Genomic DNA, 12,832 nt, shown 5'->3' on the forward strand with positions numbered 1-12,832 from the left:
ATTCAATTTTTAAAAATTTGGAGTCCAACTTTTCTCCCTCCAGTCTTCCTTTCAATTTGACATACTTGTGTAATCATGCAAAGCATATTTCCACATTAGTCATGTCATGAAAAAAGACACAGACCAACACAAAAAAGCATTAACAAGTGAAATAAGTGAAAAAGTGTATGCTTTGCTCTTCATTCAGACTCCATCAGTTCTTTCTCTAGAGTTGGATAGAATTTTTCATCATGACTCCTTTGGAAATTGTCTTGGATCATTATATTGCTGAGAATGGCTAAATCATTCACAGTTGTTCATCATACAATATTACTGTTACTGTGTACAATGTTCTCCTGGTTCTGCTCACTTCTCTTTGCATCAGTTTGTGTAGGACTTTTCATGATTTTCTGAAACACTCCTGTTTGTCTTCACAATAGTATTCCATTAGAAACATATACCACAACTTGTTTAGCCGTTCCCCAACTGATGGATATCCCCTCAATTTCCAACTCTTTGCCACCACATAGAGCTGCTATAAATATCTTTGTACAAAAAAGGTCCCTGGTCCCAGTCCTGTGTCTCCCCCACCCCTGAGTTTTTAAGAAATCCCTTTGGGATACAGACCTACTAGTGGTATTGCTGGATCAAAGGTTATGCATAGTTTTGTAGCCCTCCAGGCAGAGTTCCAAGTTGCTTTCCAGAATGGTTAGATCAGTTCACAACTCCACCAACAATGCATTACTGTCCTAATTTTTCCATATCCTTTCCAGCATTTGTTGTTTTCCTTTTCTGTCATATTAGCCAAACTGATAGATGTAAGGTGGTACCTAAGAGTTGTTTTAATTTGCATTTGTCTAATCAAAAGTGATTTAGAACATTTTTTTCATAGGACCATAAATAGCTTTGATTTCTTCATCTGACAACTGCCTGTTCATATCCTTTGACTGTTTATCAATTGGGGAATGATCTGAATTCTTATAAATTCAACTCAGTTTTCTCTATATGTGAGAAATGAGGGCTTTATCAGAGGTCCTGAGCAAGCTATTTTTAAAGATCTCCAGAGACAAAGCTAAATTTTTCCCTGCACACAATCCCCCATCTCCCATTCCCCCAGCCCAGGAACTTTCTTCCTCCTCACCTTCTGGCTTCTCTGGTTTCTTTCAAGCCCCAGCTAAAGTGCCCTCTGAAAGAAGCCTTTCTTAGTCCTCCTTAATCTCAGCACCTTCTTTCTGAGATGATCTCTAATTTTTCTCCTTCATGGAGGCAACTAGGTGGTGCAGTGAGTAGAGCCCTGAGCTTAGAGTCAGGAACATCTGAGTCTCAGACATTGATTAGCTGTGTTACCCTGGGCAAGGCACTTCACCTCTGTTTGCCTGAGTTTCCTCAGGTGTAAAATGAGGATAATAATACCACCTACTTCCCATGTAATGGTCATGGTACTTAATAAATGTTTATTTCCTTCCTTCCATCATAGCTTGTTTGTACATAGCTGTTTATATACTTTTTCCCTCATTAGATTGGGAGCTCCTTGAGAGCAGGAATTGTCTTTTTGTCTTTCTTTATATCGACAATGCTTACTTAGTATAGTTCCTGACACCTAGTAGGCACCTACTAAATGTTTGTTGATTTGCATGGTACAGTGTGAGCAATATAGATCGCAACTCCTCTACTCTTTAATAGATAGTTTCATACACAACTGTGGCCAGATAAATCCACTTCTAGCCAGCCAACATTTTGGTGAGTAGACCTGAATTGAATTGGTTTCTGATGTCAGGCACCCTGTCTCTCATGGAAGTTATGCTCAGAACCTTCCCATTCTAGTAAGACCTGCCAGACCTTGCACTCCATTGCTGTGGTGAAGGAAGCACCCCCAAAGGTTGAAATCACAGATGCCCCCTGAAGAATTACAATCACATTATACTACATCTTCATTTCAGAGACTAAGAATGGTGGGGAAATTACAATCATTAAAGTAGGATCAGGAAATCTGGGCTTTAGGTTGGTATAGTCACTTACTACTCTATAACTAAATTACATCATCTATAAAATTTGGCTGTCTGGAGTAGTCCAGAGCCCAGGGTCAGTTCCATATGATGGTGAGGCATCAGAGCAGGAAGCCAATGGAGGGATATTTAACATACTTGGAGATGATCATGTTTCCTTCACCAGTCTCATCCTTGGAGCACTCTTGACAGACCCAACTTTCAAACCCTTCTATCCCTTTAAAGGAAAGCCAGCTTCCTAACATGGAACCTAAATGAGTTATATTTTCTGGTAGATGCTCAGTTGGAACAGCGAAGTACTGGATTTATTGTCTGTCTTCCAGGAAAGAATGTTCATTGGTGCAATCAGAGGCAAGCTAGAAAAACCAGTAGAGGGAACAAAATTTGAGAGAAAGATTAAGAATATAGAATGTTTATGCAATGTTCTCTATCATTTGATCCTCATAATAACCCTGTAATTTAGGAAGGACACATATTATCTGCATTTGACAGATGAAGAAATTAAGTGAGAATGAAAGAAGTAAACTGATATTTCAAACAATCATGCCACCAAAACTTAAAAAAATGCATTACAATCTTTGCTAAATGTATTAGAATACTTCCAATCCTTAAACAGACAATCCTGAAAATTACCTAATGTTTTCTAGATGACTCAGGGACATCATTATGAACAGCAGCCTGTAATACAATGATGCCTCCAGGGCCTTTGGAGATGTGGAGAGTTGTTATCCCTACAGTAAATGGCCCCCAAATTGCTGTACTTTGGGAGTATTTTTCCCCTTCTGCTTTTTATAGGTTTTCTGTCTCTTTTCTCACTGTCAGTCTGTCACCTGTCACTTCTTGCTGCTGTCAGTATTCTTGCCTCTAGCAGCTTCCTCTTACCCTTTCTAATGTGTTACTGGTATTCTGCTGAGGCTTGGAAATGAAATAAACAAGCTTGTAACAATTGTGCCTAAAATAAGAGTAAACAGATTTTGAATGAGATCCTAAAGAGGTGTCCTGTGAGGAAAGGACGTGCATTTTAGTATGAGGACTGACATCAATTTTAACCAATCAGAAACAAAAATTACTGATGAATTCTAGATTCTCCTCTGGTTGTGGAGAATTGAGGAGCCATTTTTGTGCAAATACTAATGATTATAGAAAAATTATTTATCACATGCATTAGCTCTTCTGATCCTCCCAATAACCCTGTGAGGTAGACAAGGCAGTTATTGTTATGCCAAATTTTATCGATCAGGTAATTTAGTTACAGAGTAGTTAAGTGACAACACCAGTCTAAAGCCCAGATTTCCTGGTCCTACTATAGTGATTGTGATTTCCCACCATTCTTACTGTACTGTCTCTCAAATGAAGATGTAGTATAATGTGATTGTAATTCTTCTTCAGGGGCATGTGTGATTTCAATCGTCAGGGGTGTTTCCTTCACCAGGGCAGATCATAGTCCCTTTGTGTCTTACCAGACAATTTAAGGGGTTGTTTTGGGGGAAAAGTCATTCTGTAGTAATCTCCTCTAATCTCTTCTCTGATAAAAAGCCTCTTCGAATGTTTTTAGGCTTGTCCTAGAGATTCAGTACATCAAGGGTCCTATACTGGGAAACCTTTCCAGTGTGGACTTCTCTAGGGGAGCTTTTCAGAATGTCTAGTCATTCCGATGCCGTTGATAGGCATTAGAGTAGGACTTTAGTGTGAGAAGATGGTTGGTTGGTTGGTTGTTGTCCTTCATGCTCGTGGAGGACCAAAATGACCATACTAGATTAGGATCAAGGTATAGTGTGTCTGATTATGGCTGATTAGACCAATACAAGCTCAGAAGTCTCTACTACAAGTTGGGCACAATTTGGAATGGAGATGTCTCTAAATTTACATATCTCATGCTTCTTTTGAGCTACTGCAATTCTGCTTTGCTCACTGAGTATGGCACTTTCTTTGGTGTGGGCATGCCATGTTGGGAGGTACTGTGCCAATGTCTCCCATGTCTCACAATCAGTTCCAAAGTTCTTCAGACAGACCTTGAGGGTGTCCTTGTATTACTTCTTCTGACCTCTGTGTAAGCACTTCCCTTGTGTGATTTCTCTGTAAAACAGTCTTTCAGGCAAATGTATGTTTGGCATTTGAACAATGTGGCCAGCCCATCAGAATTATGCTCTCTGAATTAGAGTTTGAAAGGTTGGCAGTTTAGCTTGAGAAAGAATCTCAGTGTCCTGTACCTTATCTTATCAGGTGATCTTCAGAATCTTTCTAAAATAATTCATATGGAAGTGATTCAGTTCCCTGGCATGGTACTGGTATACTGTCCAGATGTTGCAGGCATACAACAAGGAAGTCAACACAATGGCTCTGTAGATCTTCAGTCTGATAGGCAGCTTAATACCTTGTCTCTCCCACACTTTCAGTTGGAGCCTCCCAAGCACTGAGCTAGCTCTGGCAGTGTGTATGTGTGTGCCTGTGCGTGTGCGTGTGCGTGCATGTGTGTGTGTGTGTGTGTGTGTGTGTGTGTGTGTGTGTGAGACCCTCATTGTCTATGTGTGCATCTCTGGAAAGTATGCTGCCAAGGTTAAGTGAACTTAATCACAGCACTCAAAATTTCTCCATTTGCTATAACTCATGGTTCCACATATACAGTAGATGTTAATCTTTCATTCTCCAAGAGGACTAATGACATCAGAAAGGTGGTGTCTTTACTTTCAAGTGAATTGGGTTTAAGTGAGGCAGATGTGTGTAAAGACATCAGCCTCACTCTCTCCTCCAGAGTCACAAGAGTCCAGTAGCAACACGTAGGTTAGAACAACTGGCCATGGCCCTGGATGCAGTGGAAGACCTTGTCCTTTTTAAGCTAAGGTCTTTTCCCAGGTCTCAGTTTTTCTGAGGTAACACCCATCCAGTGCTTAAAGGCTAGGTGAGAATTGAGGCAAAAGATGGACTAGTCTGACTTCACAAAAGATTCAGACTAGAAGGGGAAGACCCTCAGAGTTTCTGTCCAGAAAAGAAACAATTCTGTTTACCCTTCACATGGACATAAATAGGAAGACAAAAGGAGGAACAGTTTCAGAGTGATAAATGATAAGCTTGGTTTGGAAGATCTTGGGTTTGAGCAGCCAATGGAGGACCCAGATGAAGACAGCATCCAGGGAGGCACTTGAAAATACAGTTCTGGAGATCATAGGAGGCACAGCTGAAGGCACGAGAGGAGGGGAGACAAGACTGTGAAGCACGGAGGCTAAGAAGGAGAAGAGGGTCAAGGACAGATCACTGTAGGATGCATATCAGAGAGAAAGGCACAGGAGAAGAGAGCACCCAGTAGGAAAAGGCACAGGACCAAAGCCTGATAATACTTGTCTCTTGCTGACAGGAGAGATCACCAACTTTGTTTGTGCTTAAGTAGACTTCTTCACTTTCTACAAGATCCACAAAAGGTCCACAATGATGCTACACCAGACCCTGGATCCAAACTGCTCACTCTTGTGGCTAAGGTGCCAGTGTGAAGTGTTGGTTCCCTTCAAGGCTGGGGTTATGAACTCAACAGACACAATTCTCACAAGGCCAGCCTTTAAATAGGGTACCAACATATCCTTCCTTTCAACTAAAGCAAAGTTAGCTTTGTTTCAGTGGAATGTGCACATGTGGAGGGTACGGTGCTGGCTGATGGAGAACCTCTGTTTTCTTGGTGTTAATTGTCAGCCCAAAATTAGCCCAAGAGGCTGAGAATCAATCCATACTGTGTTGAATCTCAGCCTCAAAGGCTGCATTGAGTGCAGAATCATCTGTGAACAAGAAGTCACATACCACCTCTTCCTCCACTTTAGTCTTGGCTTGTAGTCTTTTCAAGTTAAATAATTTACCACTAGTGGGGTAGCTGACCTTGATGCTGTTTTCATCCTCATTGAAAGTGTCTGACAACATCACTGAAAACTTCATGCTAAAAAGCACATAGGGAGCAAGCACATAGCCCTGCTTCACTCCACTGGTGACTGGAAAAGCACAAGAGCGTTGCCCACCATCCAGAACCCATGAAAGCATGCCATCACAGAACTGGTATACAATACTAATGAACTTCTCTGGGCACCCAAATTTTGCCATGATCTTCCACAAGCCCTCACAACTGACAGTATCAAAGGCCCTGGAACCTCTGTCTGCCCCTGGCATTTCCCCTGGAATTGTCATATAGCAAATACCATGTCGACTGTTCCTTGGTACTTTCTGAAGCTGCACTTTGCTGTTGGATAGATGACCATCTTCTGGGTGAAGGACCAGCCTATCAAGGGAGAGCTTCATGAGAATCTTGCCAGCATTGACTAAGAAAGAGACCTCCCTGTGATTGTCACAGCACAACTATAATCTGTAATATTGATTATAATTAATTCTCTACCAAGAAACAATGTCCTGAATGAGACCTACTCAAAGGATCTCTTTTGCAACACTGTAATTGTTTATAGCTACTGTATCACTAGAAATTAAGACGGGATTGATTTCTTGCATTTTATTGTTTATGAGTGTGCATTTTTTAATTGAGAAGAAAAAAAGATACATTTCGTGTTTTGGAGATTTATATTCTAGCCATTGCAAGTAGGCCAGTATGGTCTGTTCTCTTTGCAGTATACCTGTGCATAACTAAGATTCAGCATGATAACCTCATAGTGGTGCCTATGAATTTCATTTAACACATGTTCTCTCTTGTAATATTTATTCATAGTGCCTCTGTATCTAGCACCTACTAGAAACTTAGTAAATGTTTATTTAATAAATGCTGAATCCATGAATTCATTAGACATATAAAATTATTAAGCATCACTATGTATAGAATGTTGTGCTAGGTTCTAGGAAGGATACAAAAATTAGACAGGGTTCTTGACCTGACAGAGCTTACAGGATGGTTCGACCAAGATAACTACAATATACAGTATTTCATGATAACTATATTAGATAGCTATAAAACTGTATGAAGTCTGAGGTAAGTGGCCGTTATGAAAGAGGGTATCAGAGAAGGATGGATAGAGGAAAGAGCTTTTAAGTTAAATTTTAAGGGATGAGTAGGAATTTAACTGGCAAAAAAGGAGATGCCTGGAGATATTCTAGGCATAGGGAACAGTGTGGACAAAGACACCTAGGTAGGAAATTGAATAAAATTTTGGCTGGACTTTGGGGTACCCGGAGAAGAATAGTAAGCTCAAATGGAGGAATGATGCCAAATTTTGGAGAGTCTTAAAGGCATTGCACTGAATTCAAAATATGCTTCAGATACTAGCTATGTGATTCAGACAAAATCATTTAGTGGACAAATCAGTTACTCTCTCTCAGCCTTAGTCTTCAACTGGAAAATGAGGATAATAATAGCACCCACCCTTCAGAGATATAGTGATGCTCAAATGAGTTGACCATATGAAAAACACTTTGCTGCCCTTAAAGTGGTATACAAATGCAAGCTTAAATGCTAACTATTAATTAAGGACCAGATCTGTGATTTCATTGGTGTAAAAGATGAGGAAACTCCACTAATGCAGATCTGTACCTTCTCTGTAACTTACAGTCTTTGAGAATTGTTTAGGGCACTGAGAAATTAAATGGCCCGTCCAAAGTCACCTAGGCAGGATGCATCAGTCAGGACTTCCTGTCTCCAAGGCTGTCTCTCTATCTTCCGTGATACTTTGTTTCTCCTTGCATTCAAGAATTATCTTATGTTGTCGTAAAACTTTCCATGTGTGTGTGCCTTGATTGTAAGATCCCATAGGGCAGGGATTATATCTTTTATTTATTTGCATCCCCCATAGCAAATAGCACAATTCTTCGTTCACAGGAGGCACTCAGTGCATGTGTGTTAGTTGATTTGGCAGTTTACTGGTCCACAAGATAAAGTTAAACCACCAGAAGTGTTAGGCTATACTTACAGATAAATCCTTCCCTTGGCCCTTTGTGGCTCGGAGTTTAGAAATGGGTACTCTTCTAAATGATTTAATGTTTCCAAGGTGTCTGAAAATTACTAGGACATAAGAATGCCAGGTAGAAAAGTTGACAGGTACAGATGGAGGCTTTAAAAAAAACAAACTTGTGCTGGTGGGATAGATTAGCTTCTGCTTTTTAAATTTAGATTTTGAACTTAAAGCACTTGGCAAAGCTTAAAACTGTGTAAATGGGAGATATTACTAGTATTGTTTTTAGACTGACTAGATTGCATCAAGTTGTTTATACTTGATAGATTCAATGAGGACCCTTACTATCTGAATGTTTGAGAGTGACCCATGGCATGTAATTTCAAAAATCATCTAGTCTAAGGCCTTCATTTTATAGGTATGGTAGGTTCCAGAAAGAATAACTGGTATTAAGTAATAAAACTAGATCTCGTACCCTAATCTCCAGATCCTCAGTTTGGTGCTTATTCCACGTTATCATACTGCCAACTAAAGGGAACGTTTTAGAGAGAGACTGGAATTTAGGCTCATTAATTTGCTGCTTACCTGTGAGATTTCCCTTACTCTCTATGTTGTTGTCGTAGTACAGTCATTTCAGTTGTGTCTTTGTAACACCACCTGGTGTTTTCTTGTCAAAAATACTGGAGTTGTTTGCCATTTCCTTCTCCTTTTACAAAAGGGGAAACTGAGGCAAACAGGGTTAAGTGACTTGCTCAGGGTCACACACCTAATAAATATCCGAGGTTGGGTTTAAATACAGGTCTTCCTGATTCCAGGCCCAGCATTCTATTTACTGTGCCACCTAGCTCTTCTTAATCTCTGGCTTTTTTGAACATGTGAAATGGGAATGATCAAGGTAGCCATTTGTTTGCCTTACAGAGATGAGGAAAAAGCTTGTAAGGTAAGAAGACAGTGATGCCACCTAGATGGAAGACACATCATAGGCTGATGTATATGATGAGAAATGAAGTGGGAAAATGTCATCAGGCACAGTGACGTTGAACACGTGCAGTGTGATTTAATTGCTTGTCACGCATCTAGTGACTGTGAAGATACTCAACCAATAGAAAAGTGAGTAAAGGGGCGGGGTCGGGGACGTCGGAGAGGAAAGAGCGGACGCCACCGAGTCAGGCGGTAACCAGCGTGAGCTTGCTGGCCAGAAGAACATGAAAAAGCAGAGCGACCCAGGCAAGGGAAAACGCCGGAATGATGGGCTCTCTGCAGCTGCCCGAAAGCAGAGGGACTCGGAGATCATGCAACAGAAGCAGAAAAAAGCCAATGAGAAGAAGGAAGAGTCCAAGTAACTCTGTGGCTCATGCCCATCTCTCTTGCCCGTCTACCGTGTGCCTGGAGCCAGTCCCGTCACGCTCTCGCCTCCTCTTGTAGCGCTCACGGGTCCCAGAACTGACGGCATTCCCTTCGCCCTGTGTTTGCAGTGGTTTCCCTCTATGCATCCTTCCCCCCAGGCAGCCTTGCTCTCCTCCAGGGCATTCCTGGGGGTGAGGGGGCTGCCCTCTCCCAGAGAAGAGGGAATCAATTAATCCATCTATATGTATATATGTGTGTTTAATATATATATGTTACAAACATATACACTGTATATTTCTATCTAAACAAGTCAAGTCAAGTTTTCTTATACAACTCTTGTGTGGTAGAATTTGTGCTAAGTGCTGGAGATACCAAAAAAAAAAAAAGCCCTTGACTTCCAACACCTATAATCTAATGGAGGAGTCAGCATTCAAACAAGCATATATAAACAAGATCCATACAGGATAAATGGGAGATACTCATAGTGGGAAGGCACTAACATAATTAACATTAAGGGAAAGGCACTAATGACCAGGAACAGCTTCTTGTAGAAGGTGGGATTTTAGTTGAAACTTGAAGGAAGGAAGGGAAGCCAGGAGGTGGAGCTGTGGAATGAGAGAGCTCCAGGAATGGGCAAAACTTCATGCGTTTGGGAGAGGGAGCATCTTGTGTGAGAAACAGAAAGGAGGCCAGTCAATGTCAGTGGATTCTGGAGCGTGTAGTGGAGGACGTTATAAAAAGACTAGAAAGGTAGGAAGCGGACAGTTTATGGAAGGCTTTAAAAGCCAAACCAAGGATTTTATATTTGATCCTGGAAGTAATAGGGAGATACTGGAATTTATTGAATAGGGAGCTGACATGGTCAGACCTGTGCTTTCAATTCTTTTTCCTATTAAATTGAAAGAAGTTCTTTACAGAATAGACTTGATGTTAGGCTCATTTATGTGTAACCTGGGAAATGGTCATTGAAAATGAGGACTTCTGCAGTGCTTCAGAGCAAAGGGAAACAGAATGCCAGACATCAGAGGAGGACCGAAATAGTCTTATGAATACAATTTGGATTCCATGGGCCCTATTTTTATTTTTAACAGTTTGCAGAATTTTATAAGCGTGACATCAAAAGTTCTGTACAGTCTTTTGGATAAGAAATGTGTCAGCCTTAACTACTTGCATTTTCTAGCTTGAGAGACTGCTCCACTTAGGACAGAAGTGACTAGGCCCATCGAGGCTGCGATTGGAGTCCACTCTCCTCACTTCCCATCCTCTGCTCATGCCAGATGGCTGCAGCATGTTGAATTGAATGGTGGTTGACTCCATTTTCCCCATAACCTCAATATTGTGATTTGCCATATCTGAGACCAACAATTTACTGTAATAAGAAGGCAGAAAGCCTGTGTTGTGACTGTCAATTAGCAACCTTTCTGCCTCTTGACATAGAACATAAGCTCTTATGCCTTGTTCCACATTCTGTGTTGTGAATACAAATCATAATGTCTAATAGTCTGCGTGTAAGTTTATAAGCCTTAGGCAGAGACTTCTTGGCATCTACCATGTATAAAGCACTATATAAGATGCAGGGAAAGCAGCCTAGGGGAGGGGCTGGAACTACCTAGAAAGAATCAGGTGTGACTCAACTCCTTATTTAAGCCAATGAATAAGGCAAGCCTGAAATAATAATAATAATAATTAATGATGATGATGATAACAATTAATAATAATAATAATAACATTGTGGGTTTTATGTGGTGCTTTAAGGTTTACAAAATACTTTACAAATATCTTATTTTTGCCTCAAAACCACCCTGAGAAATCGATGTTATTATGATTATTCTGCTTTTAGAAATGAGGAAATTGAAACTGGCAAAGATCAAGGGTCTTGCCCAGGGTCATAAAGCTACACAAGTATCTGAGGCTGGATTTGAACTGCTGTCTTCCTGACTCTAGTTCCAGTGCACCATTCCCTGTACCTCCTACAGAGTGACAGCAGAAACAATGAAAACTTCATTTGAGGGATCAAGTAGGCTGTAGGATCATAGGAACTGGGAGGGAATTTAGAGATTTTCTAGTCCTAGCCTTTCATTTTACAGACTTCCAAACTGAGCCCTAAGAAAGGAAGAAAAAAAAAACCTCTTCCACAGTAATTAATACATGTGTGACCAGGGATGGTATAGAGCACTTACAGAACTTCATGGCCTGATTCTAGCCAACCACATGTACCAGCTCAGTGCTTGGGCACTTTGAAGATAACAAAGCCTCTGGCTTCTTCTGGCTAGTCACAAATGACACAACTATGCTGAAGGGCTCTTTGGGGATTACGATTTAATCCCCTCATTGGTGGCTGAGCAGGAGGAGTTCAGGAAGGTGGCCACACAGGAGAACTTTAAAAGGGAATGACTCACCTTTAGTTGATCTCTACTTCTTCTCCTGGCTGCAGTGCCATGACAGTTTCCTTTGAATCTCTAACTGGAAGGAAAGGGGTAGGCCATAGCCAGAGCTTTCATCATCCCCAAAATGCCCAAGGACTGAGTTTACACATTGTTCATTGGAATCTTGACTATTCTGAAAATATCCTCCAGAGTGTCCAGGGATGGGGAACGTGCAGCCTTGAAGACACATGTGGCTCTCTAGGTCCTCATGTGGCCCTTTGAATCAAAACGTGGCCTTGAGGCTGCAGGTTCCCTGTCCCTGACCTAGTTTCATAAACTTTGTTGTTCATTTGTTTTTCAGTCACATCTGACTCTTTGTGAATCCATTTGGGGTTTTCTTGGCAAAGATACTGTGATGATTTGCCATTTCCTTCTCCAGCTCATACAGATGAGGAAACAGAGGTACAAAGGATTAAGTGACACACAGCTAGTAATCCAGCTGCTCCAGTTACATAGTTACATAAATTACAAGGGGTCAAAGAGAGGATTCAAACCCAGGTCCTCTGAATTTCAGTTCAGTACTCTTGCTGCTTTTCTACATTGCTAGGATGGAGTTCTCACATCGGTGCCTTACATAATTTAGCTTCAGCATACCCACCCAGCATTATTTTCATTTGTTGCCTTTATTTTATCTTAGTCATAGCATTAAAAAAGGTACTTCTAGAAAATCCTAGTTAGTAGCAAGCATCTTGATTAATAAGATCATGCTTCTTCATTTTTTCCTGCTCCTTATCCACAAAACCTGCACTTTGGACACACATAGAATACAATCCTGATAGTTTCAGTTTAAATATCCTCAGCATTTCTTCATTCCAATCATACATTTTAAGTAATTGCCACAGGACCTCCCCAGCACTGACAGCTACTTTCCCAATTAGCTATAAACATGTTAAAAATGAATGTTTTCCCCAATTTTCACTATATTCTTAACTTCTTTCTATTCTGAGGCAAGGGCAATACATTTCTCCATTTTTCCCCTGCATAGTGGGATGCATAGAGCATAGGTTTCTGACCTCTTTAAAGCTTGAAAAAAAAGTGGCGTTTAAAAACTTGAGTTCCTGCCATGGATATAGGCATGTTTTTTTACAGTGACTTTACATAGATTCAAAATTGATCGACATCTTTTATTCCTCTCATTCTTACATCTCGGTTGAAGTGATAATTAAGGTAATAGAGTCGGAATCAGGAAAATCTGAGTTCCAGCCTT

General features: G+C 40.7%; 1 protein-coding gene across 1 annotated transcript; it reads left to right on the plus strand.

Moving 5' to 3' along the window:
* Window positions 1–9,030: 9,030 nt before the first annotated feature.
* On the plus strand, window positions 9,031–9,239 carry LOC118848289 (small EDRK-rich factor 2-like). The gene has a single exon (XM_036757128.1). The coding sequence runs from the start codon at window positions 9,058–9,060 to the stop codon at window positions 9,193–9,195; it is 138 nt and encodes a 45-aa protein (XP_036613023.1). The 5' UTR covers window positions 9,031–9,057; the 3' UTR covers window positions 9,196–9,239.
* Window positions 9,240–12,832: the final 3,593 nt, after the last annotated feature.

The sequence above is a fragment of the Trichosurus vulpecula genome, chromosome 4 (assembly GCF_011100635.1).
Source record: "Trichosurus vulpecula isolate mTriVul1 chromosome 4, mTriVul1.pri, whole genome shotgun sequence".
NCBI lineage: Eukaryota > Metazoa > Chordata > Mammalia > Diprotodontia > Phalangeridae > Trichosurus > Trichosurus vulpecula.